At 40.7% G+C, this 21,669-nt stretch overlaps 2 protein-coding genes across 5 annotated transcripts; one reads left to right on the plus strand and one right to left on the minus strand.

The window, feature by feature from the left end:
- Positions 1-196: 196 nt before the first annotated feature.
- On the plus strand, positions 197-14,049 carry si:ch211-149e23.4 (uncharacterized). Its single transcript, XM_005460679.4, has 14 exons — positions 197-331; positions 2,777-3,091; positions 3,297-3,605; positions 6,926-7,210; positions 7,296-7,440; positions 8,240-8,403; positions 8,489-8,770; positions 8,904-9,203; positions 9,301-9,585; positions 9,666-9,828; positions 10,743-10,903; positions 11,062-11,137; positions 12,694-12,721; positions 12,830-14,049. The coding sequence occupies exons 1-14, from the start codon at positions 265-267 to the stop codon at positions 12,974-12,976; spliced, it is 2,727 nt and encodes a 908-aa protein (XP_005460736.1). The 5' UTR covers positions 197-264; the 3' UTR covers positions 12,977-14,049.
- On the minus strand, positions 13,492-21,492 carry rrp8 (ribosomal RNA processing 8). Of its 4 annotated transcripts, none has more exons than XM_019345043.2 (8): positions 21,210-21,492; positions 19,782-19,899; positions 19,395-19,650; positions 17,140-17,950; positions 15,469-15,598; positions 15,277-15,383; positions 15,094-15,190; positions 13,492-14,756 (listed from the first exon to the last, which is right to left on the minus strand). In XM_019345043.2, exons 2-8 carry the CDS (start codon positions 19,884-19,886, stop codon positions 14,643-14,645), a joined length of 1,620 nt encoding a protein of 539 aa, XP_019200588.1. In that variant the 5' UTR covers positions 19,887-19,899; positions 21,210-21,492; the 3' UTR covers positions 13,492-14,642. The 4 variants fall into 4 exon arrangements, with proteins under 4 accessions (XP_019200588.1, XP_005460735.1, XP_005460734.1 ...); XM_005460678.4 differs by lacking the exon at positions 21,210-21,492 and adding an exon at positions 20,054-20,224; XM_005460677.4 differs by lacking the exon at positions 21,210-21,492 and adding an exon at positions 20,017-20,224.
- Positions 21,493-21,669: the final 177 nt, after the last annotated feature.

Genomic DNA, 21,669 nt, shown 5'->3' on the forward strand with positions numbered 1-21,669 from the left:
TAACGATGCTGACAAAAACAGAACTGTAAGACATATGCAAAACACACAAGAGAACACCTACTGTTGCAAACTGAAGAAGTTGCTTTTATGTGTGTGTGTGTGTGCGCATGTACAGTCTGTAGGTGTATAAGGCTCACTCTTGAATATCAGCTGTAGAGGGTGTGTGCCATAAACCGTGAACCACATAATACACACACCCTTTAAATACCCTGTGCCCTGCATACAGCTGGTCCATACAGTTCTGCTTCAGTCAATGACACCACCATGGGATGCTCATGGCTGTTGATTTTGGGTCTTCTCTTACATGTTGCTCATTCTTTGGAAATTCTGGGTAAGTCTGCAGAGTTACAATCCATCTGTTGCAAGTCAGCTGTATATATGCTCATTTTACTGGACCTTAAGCTCTTGTTTAACCTGAGGCATTTATACCCAGCAGGGCTACTGGCTTTCCTTACTGACTAGTCCAACTATAATTACAAATGAGCGTTAAAACTACACACTGAATGCATCACAAAGTTCTAAATAATACATTTTTTTGTGCAGCACATTCCTGATTGTATGTTTGTAATGTCAACCTGGCAGGCAGCTCATTATTAGGAATCATATGAGCTCCCTCGGTGTGACCGCAGCATTTTTTTTTTTTTACAGGCTTTTAAAACTAATATATGAGGTCTTTAAGATTTGGGGAAAACCCTCTCCTGGCTGTACTTATTTAAAGATTCTTCCCTTTGACTTGGTGCAGTCCTTCTGCAGTTCTGCAGAGTCACAGAGACTTCCAGCTGGAGATGAAAGTTTAAACGTGTGAAAGAGCTTCATTTTCTAAAGTCGAAAGTCTTTATTTGTTTACCACATCCCTAGTCTGCAGAGGAAGGTGTGCTTTGTGCCCCTGGTGCATTGTTGCTGTCTGGTGAGAAAAAGAAGCCCCTGGGACTCAGGAAATATGATGCAGTAGAAGAATGTGTGATTTTTCTTTCACAGTTATTACTTAGTTTGTATCCTTAAGGTGTGCCTTTTCCATTCTTGGCTGACATTTATTTTGGCACTAACCTGCAAGGGCAAATGAATTACGAGCCCACCAGGCATAATTGAACTGATATAGCATATTTCTTTCTCTTTCTTGCTTTCTCTTGCTCTTAAAAGGCTCTGGAGCCTCTCCACATTGTTTCCATTTGCTGTGATGTATAGTAAGACCAACAGCATTAACAGTGCTTGATGCAAACAGTTTAGACTGCAGCAGCCAGCTGCATATTAAGAGGTTTTCAATGAAGTAGTGCAGCAGTAAGCTGTCGTCATTTTACTCATCATGTACCTTAAGCTGAATAGAGGTTCTTGGCTCCAGCTGACTGGTAGAGCAAGCTGTGTCCTCAAGTGCACTTTGATGAAGTCTGGGGAGGAAGCAGAGAGAGAAGGGGACTTGGTATGCATTAAAGTCTGCACACTGTCCTCTCTGAGAGTGCTAAAACCTGCCAGCCTATATTAGATGCCCTCTCCTGTGAAATGCCCTAACTGTGGCTGATTTCTAAACAGTGCAGAGGACCCTGTCTGGGTGTGGATCTTATTTTGGATGGTTTTCTTTTCATTAACATAATGGAGTCCTCCATCAGATACACAGGCAGGAGACAAGGCTGCATTTATTTATTACTGTCATTGTGTGCAAGTTAAACTCTTGTCTTTGGCTTTTTCTCTGTAAACAAAAATAATTTAGCAGAATTTTATAAAGTGAAGACAATTAACTCGCTTAATCTTTTATTGATCTTTTATTTTTAAAATATTATGATCCTAGGGTTTGGGGTTTCAGTTTAGGGCCTGTTGAATGCTGGGAATAGTATTTTAATTTCTTTATTATTCTAGACTGTGAGCTTTACTTCTGGTGATATTACTACGAATGAGTCTTTGATTTCTGTGTTTATTTTATGAGTGACTTATAGTTTCCTCTGTCATCTTTCTGTGCCTGTGAGTCTTCTCCTCCCTGTTATTCTTCCTCTTTTGTCTATTTCCTTTGAGGTTTGGTTATCTTTCATGTGATGTATTAGTTTCACTTCCCGTCTCTGACTGTCTTCACCTGTGTTAATTACTTTTACCTGTGTCTCGTTCTCATCCTGTTTTTCATCCTGCAGTCAGCCCTCGGTGTATAAATAGTCCCGTCTTCATCATTGTCACATTCCCTGTGTGTGCTTCCCTGTGTGTTGCCCTCTGAAACCCTTCGTGTTCTCCTGTTTCCTCACTCCTTGTATTTTTGGATTTTCCTGTTGGATTTTGTTACTTTGTGGATTAAAAAAAAGAAGCTTGCTCGTTATTGACGCAGTCTGCCTCCTCTGTTTCAAACCGAGCCCCAAACTTTCCATTTTCATCCAGTTTTCTTTTCAGTTTCTTTTACTTGCAACAAATTAAATATAGTTTGTTTGTCTGTTTTAGCCTAATTTTTATATGATTTTATGTCTTTTTTTTTTTATTGAGACATGAGACACACAAATTCATTCTAAACAACATATTATAATTAAGCTCAAAGCACCTCTACTGTTGTTTCTATTGGTTAGTCAATGGCAAGCTCTAATCGTGATAAAATGACCGAGGAGTTCATCACTACTGACCCAGTTAGTCTACCTCATCGATCACAGTTTTACTTAACTAGTGACAGACAATAGGCTGAGTCAACACAACAAGTAACATCTATCTTCCTGTGCTCTCATCAAACCCATTCCCCCTCAAGGCATTTTTGCTTTCTCAATGTTTTCAGTTTCAAGATCTCTGAGTTGAACTTCTGATCTCTCATTAGGTTCGAGTGAAGAGCATTTTGAGAGAATCACAGCAGTCCTGGGAGAGGACATGTATCTGAGCTGTATCTATATGGGTGACAATCCTATTGACAGCAGCGAGTGGAAACAACAGATCAGTTCAAAAAAAGCCAAGCGACTGGCAGGATTTATCAATGGGAGACCATTTCAAAGAGATAACTTTTCACTCCCAGTTTCTCTCACCAACCTCACAATTCAGATTAGGGTGACCGGTGTGGAAGTAGAAGGAGAATACACCTGTGAGTTCGAATCATTTGAAGATACTTACACTGGCACTGTAATCGTCACTGTATTAGGTAAGCTAAGTCAATAACATATGATTTCTTTTCTATAACTGACTCACCTCTGTGAGAAGAAATAAGCCATATGAAGTTGCCACAAACATTTCTAAACTTAAAAGTTGTTAACTGATGCACCACCAGATTTTAATTAAACAGATGCATCATTACCCTGAGACATGCCTATGTTACTCAATGTGTTTATTTTTCAATTTGTTCACAGTTCAACCAGAAATCAACATCACTCTGAATGCAGAGGCCATAAATGGGACTCAATATCAGTCTGTGTCATGCTCTGCCATCAATGGCAGGCCTGAGCCCCAGATCAGCTGGTTGGTGAATGGGCATCCTCCTTCAGATTTCCCCTTCATCGAGGTTGTGAATAACACCCTTCCGTCAAATGACACCTTCACCGTCAGCAGCGTCCTCCGCTTTCCCACCCACTTGCAGGACGAGGACAACGTGACCTGTGTGGTTGAACACCTGACCCTCCCACAGCCCGCGGTCACCACAGTTAGGGTGGAAACATACAGTAAGAGCATCAGAGTTGTTGTGTTTTTACGTCCCTGTTGCTAGGTGGTGACATATTGCATTGCATTACCACTCAGACGTTTGCAATCATGCATCATGACTCAGCATCTTGCAACACAATAACTTTCTCCTGCTGAGTTTTTATGCAGCCTGTTCCTTCTCACTCTGCTCCACATGCACAGTGACAGACCATAAATCACATTGCACAGTGCTATGCATTCATGTGGGAATGCGCTCTTCCATTGAAGCTGAGTATATGGAAGCAAAAATGAAGCAACGACCCAGTAACTAATTAATAACAGTACTGTAATATGGTGCAGTGCAGTTTAATGGCTCAAGTCTAGCAGGTCAAAAGATGCACACCTGCACCTGTTGACCTGGTGAAAATCTGACTGCACAACATTAAAGCTAAAAATCCAGCATCCCAGTTAATCACAATATTTAGTTTCATAGATTTCATCAAATCATTAAAGCTGCTTTAACCAACATCTTGATATAAAAAGCGCAGGACAAAAGGAGGTGGGGTGGGGGTCAAAGTAACGAGTCCTTACTTTACCTGACTCTGCAGTTCTTCCCAGGTCCACTGAGCATTTTAGCATTTGGGTCATGATTTTGTTTCTCTTTGTTGTTTTTTTAGGGCAGCACCTTTCTGTTTTATCCACAGCACTGCAGAGCTGCAGGAACATGTTGCATGTAGAGGGTGCAGTGCAGATGACCAATACAAGCAAAGCAGCACTCTCAGTTATTACAGAGCTGATAAAATGATAAGTTAGTTTTTCATGATTGTAAGTTAAAGACTTTAATAAAAAATATAATCTTGGTCTATGAAAGCATAACAATAAAAAGAACATTTCAGATGAAAATATAGGCTAAACACACATACAGAAGCCACGAGCTCACAGGAAAGACAGATTAATACAGCAAACATCAATATAAAACCATCCACACTGTAATTTAGTGCACCTGCAAACACTCACTCTTTAGCACAACCCTCATTGACACTGTTATTTACTGGTAAAGTCAGTAATGATAATGAGCAACCACAAAGCAAACAAACATTATACCTCTGCAACTTTGCACTGACTGTCATGAAAGCATGGTTACCATGACGAGACCCCTCACACTGTCAGTGTTCACAGGCAAAGGCAGGATGTCGGATCATTAACTACACCTAGATGCTCTACTGGTATTGGACCAAAGCAAGAAAGATTTCTCATGCTATAAAAGTTTTCCTTCACTCCGGATGAAAATTGTCACCATGTCATGTACATGTTGTTGCTAACTTAATAAATCTTAGCTCCTTGCTCTCTTCCCAGCAAATAAATATGCTTAGTACTTGGACTGTCTTCATATGTAGTGTAGTAGCAGCTGCTGAATCCGATGATCTGCCATCCATCTGTTTACAATGATGGTGGTGGTCACACTGATCAGAGACATGACAGACTCTAAGCAACCTAAGACCTGCTGTTTCCACTTCAAAGCCTAACTTAGAAAGAAAAAAGCTAAATAAAGTTAATTTTTATTCAATAAGACTTAAAATTACAGATTTTCCTGAGGTCATAGAGCAGGGAAGCTGTGGGCCATTTTTGCCTGACTTTTACACCCGAATCAGATCTATGTCATAACTTCATAACTACGTCATAACTACGCCATAACTACATCATACGTCATAACATATCCCATAACCAGAACTCCATCACAACAACTTGAATGACATGGGAGGTTGTGGTGTAGAGATAAAAGGAGTTTCTGGTTACTAAATATGAACACAGAAGTCTAAATGAAGCTTTATACCAATCAGTATATTTTTGCATCTATAGGAGTCGCCCCTGCAGGCTATTTAAAACGCCATGTAGTCCATGAATTTCGCTCACCCAAGATGCCAATTCAAAAATGAATCACACAAATTTAAAGTGAAAACACAAGAAAACAGTCGGTAAAATATGGTGGTGGTAGTGTGATGGTCTGGGGCTGTTTTGCTGCATCGGGATCTGGAAGACCTGCTGTGGTAAATGGAACCAGGAATTCTGCTGTCGACCAAAACATCCTGAAGGAAAATGTCCGGCCATCTGCTCGTGACCTCAAGCTGAAGGGCACTTGGGTTCTGCAGCAGGACAATGATTCAAAACACACCAGGAAGTCCACCTCTGAAGATCTTAAGAAAAACAAAATGAAGACTTTGGAGTGGCCTAGTCAAAGTCCTGACCTGAATCCGATAGAGATGCCTTGGCATGATCTTAAAAAGGCGGTTCATGCTTGAAAAGCGTCCAACGTGGCTGAATTAGAACAATTCTGCAAAGATGGGATCGTCAAATTTCCTCCACAGGGCTGTAAAAGACTCTTTGCCAGTTATCACAAATGCTTGATCGTAGTTGTTACTGTTAAGGGTGGCCCAACCAGTTAGGTTTAGGTTTAGGGGGTAATCAGTTTTTCACACATGGACATGTAGGTCTGGATTGTTTTTCCCCTTAATAATAAAAACCTTCATTTAGAAACTGCATTTTGTGTTTACTTGTGTTATTTTTGTTTGATGATCTGATTGAAGTGTGAAAAACATACAAAACATAGGCGATTGGGAATCGGGGGCAAACACTTTTTCACACCACTGTATATGTTTGGTAATAAAGCTTTAAATGCTTTCTTCATACAATCATATTAATATGTACAGCATTACAGCCTCTTACTGCTGTTTCATTGGCAGACCTTCTAGCAACAGTCCTATTAATGTAAGCCACACCACACAGTTCATTTGTCCATAATACATTTCCACTTCACTGAAGCACAGCAGCTTAGGTCATTTTCAAACTGCAGTGGTTAAATGCAGACATAACTTTATGTGTTAACAGATGGAATTTTTTAAAAGCCAAAGAGCATTAACTCACTCCAAATGTGTGCACACCCCTGCCCGGCACCCAATTTATTATGAGGTGTTAACCCACTTGCTCATTAGAAGCATTTGACTGTTGCGTAACACCAAAACTTTTACGTATTTGATAATAGACTCTGATCTATGCTGATTCCTCATATTAAAGCCTGCGGTTCTCTCAGCTTTGGTTGGGTAGCAGCTGGGCCAGACATCTGCTCTCAGCTGCAGCTCAGCCAACAGATGGGACAGGTGATAAGCCTAAGTCAGCACTCTCCAAACCCAAGCAGAAGCTCCTCATGGCGTGTGTTTAGCTAACATTCAGCTCATCCGGCCCCAGCTTCCTATTTAACCAAAACACCCTGAGCCTCTACTTGCTATCTGACTTTTTAATTTGCTGGAAAAAACATTAGAGCTTGTGAAAAATAACTCTTCTCGCCCTTCTTCCTGCTCTGCAGTAAGGCCAAATGTGACTATTAAAGCGGAGATGGTACAGCAAGAAGACGGAAATGATTTCTGGGTGGTCTCTTGCATTTCATCTGGAGGGAGACCTGACACTGACATCTCTTTGGCTTTGAACACGGCTGAAGAGCTGGAGAGAGAGAACGACACAGACTCAGACATACAGAGAGTCTCAGTCCGCCTCCCCGTAACAGAATACGGGGGTCACAACATCACTTGTGTGTTTGACCATCCAAAATTTACACAAAAGGAGTCACAAGCCCTAACACTGCCAGTTTTCTGTGAGTACAATCAGTGTTGAATAAACTGCTAATGCTCAAGAGGTAACAGAGGAACAGAGTTTGTTTTGTTTTTTTTTATCTACAGATTTGGCTGCAGGTCAGTTGTACTCAAACTTGGAAGGGAACAGCAATGACTTTGAAGATGTGGAGCTGCAGGAAGAGGAGACTGAAGCTGTTATCAGACTTGAGGTCGAAGCGAATGTGCCACGCTACAATGTTATCTGCAAAAAGTAGGAAATATTTGGTGTCAAAGGGCTACTCCATCAATTTCATATATCGTGGAGACTTGTGTTCGAACTCTAAAAATGATAATTGTAACAGACAGACTGTGTTATGAGCTGGCATGATGATGAAATCCATCATGTTAGGAAAGGTTAAGGTTGAGAATCTGATACAAAGTAAGTCCACTCCATTATTGTGCACAAATATGATCGTGAAAGACAGATAAAAATTACCTATTAAAAAAAAGTATCAATGGGAAATTGCCCATTAATGACAAAATAAGAAGTATATTCATCAGTAAGTGCTGGTACTGTGTTTATTTTACCTATTTTACCTTATTAGGTGCAGTTGTTCAACTGTGCATCAGTGCAAATATCTAATCAGCAACTGAGTGAATTTAGGTCATGGTCGAGTAACCTGCAGAGAAACACTTGTTGGTGCTGGATGGGCTGGTTCAGATATATGGGAAACTAATCACATAACCCAAAGAAAAGGAGCAAAAAATGAACAGTACATGCAAAAATAATATGCTTTTTCAGAAATAAAAACAAGCTTCAGTCACACTTTTTTCATGTATATATACAGTGAAAGAATATACACATCCTCCACAGGATATGTAGGTAGTTTCAGTGGTGGCACATTTGGTGGCACAAAAACCACAAGTGACTGTTAGCAGGAACCATTTTTAGATACATTTTCTGATTCAAATGTTTATTTATTCAAGCTTTGTTTTCATTTTGTATTCTTATATTAGGACAAATGAAAACATTTCTGAATTCCTGCATATTTTGCATACCTGCCCTCCAGAGATGATGGCCCCTTGCCTGAGAGTGTGAAGCTGGTGGACAAGAGCCTTAGACTCCAGGGCCCTGTGGATCTTCAACACGCTGGTCTTTATGAATGCATCTTCTCTTATCAGCACCTTACAGCAGTGCTGCGGTTCAATGTCACTGTTAAACCTATACAACAAGGTAGGTGAAACTCTGCTTTGACCTTCTCTATCATCTGACTATGAAATATTAATGTGAACTCTTCTCTCTATACGTTTCCCGTCAGTTCCTCCTACAATACGAGTTGATTTGCGGACTGAAGATGGACGCAGAGTGATTGAGTGCTCAGCAGATGATGCTGTTCCTGCAGCCAACATGTCCTGGCTTCTACCAGAGGGTGTGTCTGAAGACTTTTGGTTCAACTCCACTTCTCATAATGGAAGCCACTCTGTCAGGGGGTTTGTACTCCTCCCTCCCTGCTTGCCTTGGGAGCTCACTGCAGAGTGTGTGATAAATCACCCAGCATTTGAAAAACCAGAGAACAGAAGCATAACACTCCCTCTTTGTGGTATGTTCAACAAATCAAGCAACCAACTCTAATTTCTTATCAGTAGCGGATATATGTGGCCATAGATTTAACTTTTTTTTCATCAAGTGGAAGCCCTCCACTTCCTGTTATTACACTTCTCTTTCCTGCACAGCTCACCCTAACATCACAGTCAACACCAGCACTGAGTGGAGACAAGGTCTGAAGTACACAAAGGTGCAATGCTCTGTGGACAGCGCCCCTCCGGCAGCAGTTATAACCTGGCACGTACGGAACACCAACAACAGCATCGATAGCCTGGTGGAGACCAAACAGCAGGCTGATGGTCTGGTATTCGCTCGCAGCTCTATACACTTCCTGTCCTCTCTCTATGCCGGTCAGAATTTGACTTGCATAGTAAAGCATCCGAGCCTGGAGGCAGAAGAGGAAAGAACAATAAACATTCCTGTGCACAGTACGCTAGTCATTTCTTAGAAATATTTCCTTCTATGACACAGACAACCTCACGCGGTTGCTCATCCCCTTCCTGATACCCCCCTTTTCTTTTTCAGAAGCCCCCCTGCTGAGCGCATCTGTGGTGAGACAACAAGACTCTCATCTCTGGCTGGCAGTGTGCAAGTGCACAGGGGAGTGTTTTGAGACAAACCTTGCATGGGACCTTCCCGAAAAAAACGAAAGGCAAACCTCCGTGCACTCAGAATATGAAAGAAACTCAATGAATGTCAGGGTGACTTATGAGTTTCCTCTGGACCGTCACGAGGGGCAAAACCTGACTTGTGTGTACCATTTTGAACCAGGGGTCACACAGAGAAGGACTGTTCATGTGCCCAGATACTGTAAGAGCAACAGAAACAATACTCGTGTGAACACTAACGCACAAAGTTCATCTTTAATATTTCTACTGTTTTTTTGCCAGATATCTCTTCTCTGAGAGTCCTGAACTTCACAACTCCTCTGCAAAGCCGCTACAGCGATCAACCTGTTGTATACAGACTGTCCCTCGACAAGAATCATCACAACCAGAAAATACTGCTCGAAATTGAAGGCAACGTGCCAGAGTACGAGCTCAGCTGTAAGAGGTGCTGTATCCTGTGTTTCAAACCACCTGTTCATAATGAGGAAGCTGAACATAGTGCACTGCACAAAAATCTGTGCTCTCACAATTAAGAAGTAGCTCTCTGAAAATATAAGTTGAGTTATTTACGTAAAGAGCTTAATGCAATAGCCAACGACTGCAAGGAGATAGCTCAACTTTGCTTTATCTGGGAGCAGGCAAACAACTAGGCTCTGTTAAAAACAGTACCTTTAGTACCAGGTGCATTAACTTTCCTACTGTTGTCAAAAAAACAGTAGCCTGTCCAATTATAGTCTCAGCTGGCAGGAGGTCTATCTAATATCTATTATCTACCACCTAATCATGATCAGGAAGTTCCTGTGAACACACAAAATTGAGTGTTCCCACAGTAGTAGAGGAAGTAGAAGAAGCAACACATTGTCATAGAGCACGATTTATTAGGGGGTATTTTACCGTTTAAATAAAGGCAAATAATTACCCTGGTTCTGTCCATTTGTACATTTTTTTGTTGATTTTTTTGTAACCACATGTGAACAACTTTTGTAATGCAGAGTAATGTGCAGAGATTTCTTAACCAACTTTCCACCTGTTTTCAGTCTTTCAGCTAAAATGATTTTACCAGCTAAGAACTGATCTGGCACATAATGTCTGTAATGGAAACTTTTACACTTTTGGTTTTGTTTTGGGGGTTTTTGGCACAATGTTAAGCGTTAAAGTGAGCTTTAGGGATAGTGGTGCAGAGCCAGCTTAGCTCTTTTCTTGCTTTCACTCTGTAAGCAAAGTTAAGCCAGTTATCTACAGCATCCCATTTACTGTACAGACAGAGTGATTAGAGTTTTATTTAACCCTCAGCAATACAGCACATGGCTATATTTCCCCAAAAATGTCACTTAAAGTTGTAAATTCCTGGTATTTCAGGAGTGATGGCTCATTTGTGCAAACGGAGGGATCTGCAATGATCTTCCAGTCAGAGCTTGCAGAGCTGAACAAAGGCCTGTACACCTGCTGGGCATCCTTCTGTCACCACACTGCTACAGTCAGCATTCAGGTGGAAGTCACAACTAGGCTTGAACAGCTCGGTACGTGTCTGCCATGATGGGCTTTTGCACTCAGAGGAACATGACACAATAGAGAGATACCGATATTATCTGCATGCCTACGTGCGTAACCAGTTTCACTCTGAGGTTTTCTGAGATGTTTGGCTGATATCAGTTTCTTTGTGTGTTTTGTGTTGTAGCTCTCACATCCATGATTTGCATCTCTTCAGCATTAGCCCTCGTTCTTATCTCTGTCATCATCCTCTGTGTGTGCTGGTGAGTTAAGCGCTTCCACAGGTGACAAACAGCAACTCGGCAGGTGATGCGCTGACGTGCAAATGAGGGCAATGTTGCCGATGGCACAGAGTACTAGACAAACAGGATGTGTGGATCGTTAACCCAACTAACCAAAACCCCAGTACCAAGCTGTTATTCACAAACAGGAAGTAATGTGGCTGACGCAGACAGGTGCCTCTGCCACCACAGCCCTGCTTGCAGACAGGTAGAGGACAGAAAAACAGATTTAATTTCCAAGTTCCTGTTCTGGCTTTTAGCGGTGTTACTTCTGGCAATCTGTGCAGCAGACTGCTGTTCGCTGGCCAATTATCATCACCGACACTTTGCAAAAGAGAAGGTAAAATGTGCAGAAAGTCCACATGTTCGGAAGTTATTAGTATAATAAAATTCAAGTTGCCATTCACCAGCGAAAAAAAATCCACAAATTCATCTCTTAATCCTGTTGCTGTTGGAGAAAGAGTCACATCTTTTAGTACTGATGTGGGATATCTTTCACAGTCCTAGAACTGTTAATGGTTTCTGCCTCCAGAAGCTTCCACATTTCCACATTCACTGCCAAATCTAACTTCTCACAAGAATGTCTGTCAGGATCAGATCAAGCCCCGCTGTGAATAGAGCTGCACAAGAGTGGTTTACAGGTTATTTCAATACGCCTGTCACTCTGACTGGAACATTTGGTGAAGGTGCCATTGGCTGACGGAGTCTAGGCGCGTTATCCCATGCTCCAGTGGGAGGGTCCTGTCAAGTTAATTTGGGAAGGTCAGGCACCCAGTGAACAACAAGAAAACATGACTCCCCACAGAGGAAAGTTATTTTGGGACTAATGTCAACCCCCCACTCCTCTTTCCCTCATCTCCAGTGCTGCATGGGGACATTTTTTTGTCAGCAGCAGGACATCACTGGGTTTGTGTCACTGAGGTCGCAGTGTACAAAGTGAGCGTCTGCTTTTGACACCAGAGATCAATGATGAAGGCTTGGGTCACCACTCGTATTCATTGATATTCCCGTCACATATAATGCATTCACCTCTGCAGCTTGCTTATTTGAATTGACTCAGTGTGGCCAGTTATGTCACAGTGCCATCTAGTGGTGAAATCTCTCACAAATATTTTAAAGCAGGATAATTTAAATTGAACTGAATAATTGTCTTTGGTTCACCAAGTCACAAATCAATTCTTAATAAAAATATACTGATAGTAATCAGAAGTCATTCATACATATACATACATAAAACATCAATCAAAATATAGAAATCACATCACAGCATCTTATTATTCAGTATACTAATTGCATTTGACACAAAATGCATCCTATAATGTTGTCCTGGGGCCATTTGATCAAATCTGATTCAAGAGGGCGTTCTTAGTCAGCAATAGACTGAGCTTTCTGTAAGGCAGCAGTGTGATACAGCTTATCTAATGATATTTTTCCAGCAGTTCTGACAATCTTGTCCAGTTTGTTCCTGTTTGCCACAGTCAGGTTGCCATACCAGACTGAGATAATTCACCATTCAACCTCTGTTTTTTGTTTTACAGCCAAAGAAACAGCAGGAAAGAGCACAAGGTACGTTTAAATCTGATGATTTTCTCCAGTTTGCTAAGTGTCTCAAATCCCAAACTAAATTCAACAACTCCTTTCCTCCATATCTCCATCTGTCTCCGTATAATTCAGGAGGAGTATCTCTCAGCCTTGACATCCCTCATGCAGGACCCCGGCTCCCCTGAGGTGAAGAAGCCAGCAGTAACAGAAAAGGACAGCAAAGAGAGCACTCCTATGGTCAATTACTCCATAGTCATTGACATCAAGAGTACAGTGTGAAGACAACAATGCTTTGCGGGGCTTTTTAAACCACATCCAGCTGTGCACAAACTAGGTGTGGCATCTTAGTGAAACTGTAGCACTCTTTATTCAAGTGTTTTGTTTTTCTGTAGCACTGAAGTAAAAAACTGTGTATATATCCTGAATAATGTGAGATTTTGAGCAGATTAGCATTGATGACTTTACTGTTTAAACTAAAGACAGTATAAAAGATGTACGTAGTCACCCATTGATACTAGACTCCACATTCTGAAGCCTCTGTGTTAGTGTAACCACAGTAGCTTTTTGAGCCATGACCTCACATATTTGTACTAGAGGGTGGAGTGCTAACAAACTATTCATATTCATACATTGTAACATATCTGGTAATTAGCAGTAACTCGCAGACTAATAAAATACTCATTAGGCCATAATACTAGACTCCTGCAGGAGACACAAATCCCTATGGGAAAGGGCAGGTGCTTTAAAAAAACATCTGCGATATCAAACCATGCAGCGCTGCCTGCTGTGGCGACCAGGCCATAATACTAGACAGCACAAAAAGTCCAGTTCTGTAACGGAACAGGTTACAACTACGTCTGCAGACACACACAAGGTAATAAGATGGATGACTTATTTAAAACAATTAAATACAAAAATTAAATGCAAAATGCATCCACCCTTGAGTTGTTATGAAAGGGAAAAGCATCCGTAGAAATCAAAACTGGGGTTTTTTCACCATCCTGTAAATATTTCAACATGAGCCACTCCCTTTTGGAGCTAGCTTCAACAGCACTTAGGAACTGCAGTTTGGGGCACTTGCTGGCTTTTTTATTCAAATGCATAAAATTTGCACTTTTAGAAAAAAAACAAAAATCTTACTTGAATTTTTCATTATTACAGTTTATTTTCAGATGTATATTTTTGATCTGTCAATAAAGTGATTCCAAAGTAAATATCTTTCATCTTTAACTTCTTACATTTTTAACAAACTCATTACAAGCACAGCAAATAGTCCCACATACTGATGACTGTCACACTGCTCCAACATGAAAAAAAGTCCTTCTAGTGTCTTTGCAATGCTTAATTAGTCAGGACCATCTGCTATGACAAAAGGAGTGAAGCTATAAATACATTTCTGTACTATGTGTGATTCAGCTGTAAATAGACTGAACTGCAGCTTCTCTGCAGCACTGTTATGCCCTCTTGTGGAAAATAATAATGGAGTCAATTGTTTGTTCATATACAGTAATTGTAATAGGGTTAGGGAATGAAATGTTGAGTCTGAAGGATCACAGACATCACACACAATTATTTTTAAAAGTTTATATTTTTAAAGACTTTTAAAGGTTTTCCAACAGCAATTGTAGCACTTACAGAGTTCTCTTAGAAAACTGTCGCCAGGCTATTTTTGATTTTGTACCCAACACAGTGACTTACTCCAGGACTGTAAATACATTTCTTATTTACAGTATTTGAGTATACCATACAATCAATGATCTGTGCATTGTGTGCTGAGAAACTGTGCATCCACGTTGATACTGATAAACAGACCTCTGTTTTTGGTATCAAAAATATACCAAAAAATATGATACATTTAAGTGTATATTAACTGTGACTCCATGAAGCATTGTCCAGTTATGTACTGATGCACAGAGAAGTTATTTTATGAATTCCTATTACATCTTCATCTCTTCTTATAAACACAAGGCTTCAACTGCAGCCCAACTTTCTTCAGATTTTCTGGAGCCTTTCCCGTCTTCACAAATTCAAAGGAGTAGAAATGACTATTTTCTGTGTCCTGAAAGGAAGAAAAAGACAAAATAACGGTCATTCTAGCAGACAAACATGAATGTTTAAGCAACTACTCATCATGTGGTCCAAGTGTTCTTCAGACTCAGTTGTTTAGACGACATTGATCTACTTGTGACAAATTTATTAAGCATTTTTCAGCTACAGGCTCTTAAAAGGGACAATGACAAAAGAAAGAAAATACACCTGTACACAGTAAATATTATATATTTTACATGTTTGATTCAGCCCTTCATCTTATAACTGTGACACTTTCATTTTTTTAAGGAGGAAGAAGTACTTGTTTTCCTGTAAACATAGTCCCAAGCATCACCCTTTTTTCTCACCTTCGACACCATCTTGAATCCAAGACTTGACAGTGCAGTGATGAAGTTTCGCACGTTGTCGAATCTGCTTGCCACTTCTGCTATTTTAAGGACTCCTCTGCAACAAAGGTGCCAAAAAAAACAATGAGAAACGCAGTGTGTGCACGACATTAAACACATGCATATGCAGAATCCGTGTCACACCTCTTTTTTAGCACTCGATTGGCCTCTGCTAAAAAGTCCGCCAGGTTGGTCCCCATGAGGGACAGACAAAACACAGCGAGGTCCACAGAGCCGTCATTAAGAGGCACCTGCACAGACACGGGGTGTTGCATTTTAGTTCCATTTTACGACAACTGCAGAGATTGTGTGGATATTTTGCAGAAAGACACTCACGTGGGCCATGTCACAGACCGTAACCAGCTCACAGGTGGCTGCCAGGTCAAAGCTATGAACTTTGTTCTTCACGCTGCGCGCTATTTTACAGTCACCGCAACCAAAGTCGGCAACCACGAGAGAGGAAGGTCTGCAAAATAAAAAAAGCATACAGTAGATTGTTTATTTTAGTCAGAACTGTTGATTGTCTTCTGACAAACTGCTGATGTTAACGATGCAATCTTCTCACAGCAGCAAAACGAGGCATCGATTAAACACCCACAGTGCAAAATTATCAGCTGCGTGAGTCCTCGCTGTCGGGAGTGTGCAGCAGAGTAATCTCTTCTGTTTACCGTTTACAGCAGATAAATGATGTCAGCATCAGGAGTTCTACATGAAGAATTTCTTCTTACTCTTGAGATGAACAGAGATGGTCTGGAAATGTTTTGGGGAAAGTCTGAAAATAACAGTGTACTCAGCACACCATACTTTCTGCTCAAAATATGATGAATCGTTCAGATGTTGAGCTGAGGTGATTAAGAATCTCCTGTCTTAAGCAGTTTTACACATGCACTGCAAACATTGAACTTTTTCCAGACATTACCAAACACAGGTGCATGTGAGAACACAAATGTTTGAAGCAAATGAAGCAGATGTGATCTCTGTTCCAGGTGAATTTATGGTGAGCCAGTGGGTGTCCCAACCCCACTGCACGCTCTATGCACACAGGAACCCAACTAAGGATTTCCAGTTGTATGAATATGATGCCTAATAGTTTCCCATGGTGAGGTCACTGTATGTAATCCCTTCAGTAAATACTCAGTTTCAGGCAGTTTTAGGCAGGATATCCTTAACATGGTGATCTGAGGTGGCTCACAGCTCTGTGAAAATAGCAGCCTTGTTGTCCAGCACAAGGACTGGACAACAAGGCTGCAATTCAGAAGAAAGTTGGTTTAAAGGGAAAGGAGATAAAATAGTTTGTTTAGACAGGTGACGAACAGAGGGGCTAAAATCAAAAGCATTATTTTGAAGGGTGAATCAGGCAAAGTCCAAGAAAAAAGATGGAGGTGGAAATGAGCACCAAAGACCCACTTTAAGATCATCCTGTGATGAAAAGATCTTAAAGCACAATTCCATCAGTGCACAGTGATTTTTTTTGACAAACCAACTTATTCAGTCAGACAACACACTGCAGTGCAGACATTTAAGATTTGTTATCATCAGGTTAATTGTTTCTGTTTGAAACGCTGCCCAAGGATTGTTATAGCAAAGCCATTATCAGGCGTTCTCACACTTTCTTGACCACAGAGCACTTTAACTGGTCTGTGCTCCAAGCCCCAATTCAATTAATGCTAAAGCAGTTTAAATAAATGGATACTCCCAGCTGTGCTCTTAAACGTCTTTGGATCTATTTGTATTCTAAAACATTTCAGTGTTTATACTTCATGGATATATTACCTGATTGTTTCACAGTCATATCACAGCTTCTACTGGCCCAAAGGTTAAAAGGGTGGGAGTAAGGAACACAATGTGCTTGTTTGTGTTACTGGTGTAAATGTGTATGCCAGCTATAGGCATACACATTTAAAATATTTGGCACAATTTTTTAAATTTGTAATCATGAAGATTCCTTGGTTGTGGACAAAAATCTATTTCATGCATTAACATCACAGAAAATTGAAGGTTTCTCACTTTTTCTGAATGTAAGAGATGATGGCGTCCACTGGATTGGCGGGCCACCTCTGAACCTGAGCCGTGTAACCTTTGTGGTAGATCCAGAAAGCCTGTGGGTCCTGCTTGAACATACGCTTGGCCTCACCGCTGGACGTGCTGTACAAAACTTCGTTAATGTAGCGGAAACGAGCGGCCTCCAACCGCTGCTCCATCCGGGACCTGAGGGAGGCAGAGCGGTCTTGTTTCACCTCTTCCTCTGACGCTGCCGGCTTATCTTCCTGCTCTGCAGGAGTCTCGTGGTGCTCCGTCTCCTGGTTGTGCAGCATCCTCTGCAGCTTCTGTCTTTTCAGACTCTGAGCTTTGCTCTGCTCAGGTTTCAGTCTTTTCATGGGGAACTGCTGCTGATTAACTTTAATCTCCACTGCAGGTTCACATGTTTTCTGTTCTGATCCATCAGCAGAAAATTCAGGCACACATTTTTGAACTGGGACACACTTTGTTTCTTTCTCATTACTCGCCTCCTCAGGGTGTTTCTGATTTTTCTTCTTCTTTTTTTGATTGTTTTTGCCAGTGTTGCCGTTGCTATGTGAATCAGGTTTAACTACTTCCTTAAGTTCGTGTTTACCCACAGACTTTGCTTTATTTACTTCCTCCTCAGGCTGTTTCTGGCGGTATTTATTTTTACATTTCCTCTTATTCTTCATTTTGTTTTTCCACTGTTTTCTACTGATCTTTTCTGTGTTCTGTGGATTGTTTACATTCACCAGCAATTCAGTCATTTCTTTATTCTTCTCCTCCCCTGAAGATGTGCCATTTGCCTTTGAAGATCCTTTTGGAAGAAAACAAAAAAAAAAACAGTTTAGTCAATATTTTACACTCAGGAAAGATTGAGGTTGGTGCTATGTACTATGCAAAACCCCTAATTTCTTTAAGTTTTTCTTCCAAGGAGCCAGACTTTTGGAATGATGTAGTGATCTTGAGCAATAGTTCTCCAGGCTTTCTGAAAGACTTTTTAGTCTTAAGTTTTTTTTGGGACATTGGCTGCTTCTTCACTCATTTCTATCCTTCCACCTGACCATTTTCAGGGCAAAGAAAGACATCTAACACAACTAGTTTTGAATTGTTACTTGCAGCCTGTTGCAAGAGCATAATTTATGCCAATTTATTGGGTTGAATCAACAAAAAAAAAACCTTACCTTGCTCAGCTTTTATACTTTTATGCTTGTGTTTTGTTTTGTTTTTTTATGTATTTTTGCACCACAATAGAGAAGCATCGAGAAGGCCAGAAGGTGTTGCACTGTGTCTTTTTCGCTCTAGAGAAAGCATATAATATGGACAGAAGTATGTGAAGATGTCCAGGACATGAGGACACCGAGGCTGTGGTGGGGTGTGCAATAAGAGGCACAGACTCCCTTTTTGTTTCCACTGGTGAAAGATGAGTTTAGGCAGGATTCTTATGGACAATAATGTTTGCAGATAACACTGTGATCTGTAGTGAGAGTGTGTGGAAGAGAGCCTGGAGAGGTGGAGGACAGAATACATGTGTGTGAATGAGAGGGGGACATGTGTAACAGTGAAGATGGAAAAATTAGAGGTCATGAAGGTGGACAAGTTAAAAGACCAGGGCAAGATCATCAAACACAACAGATAATTAGCAGAGAGTGCAGGCTGGGTAGAGACGAGTGACAGAAGAACAGCCTGAAACGTGAAAGGGAAGATTTACAAGATGGTAGTGAGACCTGCTGTGATGTAGAGTTTTAAGACAAAAACATAAGAGGCATACCTGGATGTGGCAGAGTTGAAGATGCTAAGATTTTCACTGGGAGTGACACAGTTAGACAATATTAGATATGAGTATGCTGAGCAGTTTAGAGATAGAGTTAGAGAGGCAAGGCAAGGCTGAGATGGTTTGGACATGTGCAGAGGAGGGATGCTGGACATATTGGACAAATGATGCTGAAGAAGGAACTCCCAGGCAGGAGAAAAAGAGGAAGAACTCAGAGCGGATTCATGAATGCAGTGAAAGAGGACATGCAGAAGGTTGGTTGACAGAGGAGGATGCTAGGGACAGGGTGAGATGGAAACAAATGGCCCCTAAATAGATGAACTAATTTCTCATTTTCTTAAAAAAAATACAAAGAAATGAGACGTGACTCAAGACTTTGCACAATACTGTACATCCAAATACTCCAATTACAGATGCCGGATTAAAAACTCTAATGTGGCAGACCACTGTGTCAGATTTCTAAGCTTATAACCAGCTAATTACTCACCAGCTTTATTGTTTTTCTTCCTCTTTTTTGGTGCAGGTTTCTCCTCCTTTAGGATCTGGTCTGTGTTCTCTTGCTGCTCCTCTGGTTTTTCTGCAAGTTTTCTCTTTTTTCTTCTCTTCTTCTTTGTCCTAATGTTTGATGGAGCTTCTTCGGAGTCTTCATCACTGTCCTGTTTATGGTTGTCGCTCTTCCACTCTGGTACTGGCCCCAAAGTCTTCAGTGTCCGCATCAGGCTGCTTTTACCCACAACCTTGGGCTGATCAGAGGATCACAGCAGGTTGAATAATATATTTTTAAAACGAGTAGAGACTACGATAAGTAGAAACATAGTAATGCTTTGCGAGAATAAAGAGCTAAGTTTTCCGTAAGCGCAAAAGAAACACGTACCTTCACATTGATGCCACTGCTTGTCTTCTTGGTGTTACTGAGGGCAGGTTTACTCAAAACTTGAGCCTCTTGTTCATCATTCCAGTCTTCATCCTCATTAAACATGTTTCTGTGTGTCCTGTTAGAAAAACGCACACCTTTGTAAACCGCTGCTGGAGATGAAAAATCTTTCGAGCGCACTTCTTTGCTATCAGAGAGCTAACCTATAGTCCTATATGATGTCTGAGCTACTCACGAGTTTGTTTCTCAGGCAGCAAAACGAGTTGACCTACGTGTCAGAGGAACTCTTCCCGCTGTTTGCATGAAACGATTTTATCTAATGAACGTGTAACTACACGTAATACCTTTAAAAAAAAAGTTATTCTCAAGCAAAAGCCACGTTGGTTTGGTGTCATGCGCGTCAAGGGAGCAAAACAGAGCTACGGGCGCACATAACTGACGTAAGCACACCGGAGATATCTGGGAAATGGCGTTTTCCGTGATGACGTTGATAAACATTCAGCTTCTCTTAATTTTAAGGATTTTAAGTTGTATTATTAAAAACAACTTAAAAATTGTTAAAATAAAAATGCAACTCTTCAGTAGCTCCAATGATTTTCAGGAAAATATAGTTTTACAAAGATTTCTCTCACCAAACATGTCTCTGAATAATCAAAATTAACAGTGTTTTTGTTAGGATATTATACATTTTTAAGATCCAATATTAACAACAATAAACAGACGGACTGACTTAAGCAAACCTACTTATCAAATACACAATATATTTGTTGCATAATTGTTATATTCTGTAATTAGGGACACACAAAAGGACACACCTTGTTTAATAAATTTAAAAAGACATTTTTCCTTTTTACTTGAAATTTGAAACTTACTTTACTTGAAATTATTTATTGATATTTATTTACTTAAAACTAGTAAATTAGCAGGAGGGGATGATTCCCAGACCATTGAGGCCATATGTATGTTCTTAATCACTTGTAATTAAAAACTTCATAAACATCATATTACATACCATGCAATATGACAAGAAATGTTCTGTTTAAAGATAGATTTTCCCCTTTACAGACCCCAAAATGTGTCTGTAACATGTCTTTGTGTTTATGATTAGAGACAGAAGAATGAAGAATTTAAACTTAATCTGCAGACACTACAAACAACAGACAGTTTTATTTACATGTTTACCGCTTAAGTAGACCCACCAGGAAAGCTCCTTCCGTTATATTGTTCATTTGTTTGTTTTTAAAGTAAATAAGCAGAAAGATCTATGTCACTTCAGAAAATGTGACTATTTAGACTGACCCTCTGTAAAACTCAGATCCTTTACAAGGTTCAAAAAGGTTCTCCAAACCAATTCAAATCATCGTGTGTGTGTGTGCGCGCGTGTGTGTGTGTGTGTGTGTGTGTGTGTGTGTGTTCGAGAAGGCCTACCTGGAGGAGATTAGGAACCTGGAGACCTGGTGCCAGGAGAACAACCTCCTAAACGTCAGCAAGATTAAGGAGCTGATCGTGGACTTCACTACAAAGCAGGTGAGGAATTATGAGCCCCTGATCATCAATGGCACGCCAGTGGTGAGAGTGGACAGTTTTCGGTACCTGGGTGTCCACATCACTCAGGACCTTCTTATGGTCCAGCCACATTAAGAACCTGGTTAAGAAAGCCTGACAGTGTGTCTTCTTCCTCAGAAGACTTAGAGACATCCATCTGCCACTGAGGGTGCTCAAGAACTTTTATTCCTGCACCATCGAGAGCGTCCTGAAGGGAAACTGCACCTGGTTTGGTAACAGTACCAAGCAGGACAGACAAGATCTGCAAAGAGTGGTGCGCTCAGCCGAACGCATCATTCGATCAGAGCTTTTGTGTGACAAATAAAATTTGAATTTGATTTGA

The sequence above is a fragment of the Oreochromis niloticus genome, linkage group LG14 (assembly GCF_001858045.2).
Source record: "Oreochromis niloticus isolate F11D_XX linkage group LG14, O_niloticus_UMD_NMBU, whole genome shotgun sequence".
Lineage (NCBI taxonomy): Eukaryota > Metazoa > Chordata > Actinopteri > Cichliformes > Cichlidae > Oreochromis > Oreochromis niloticus.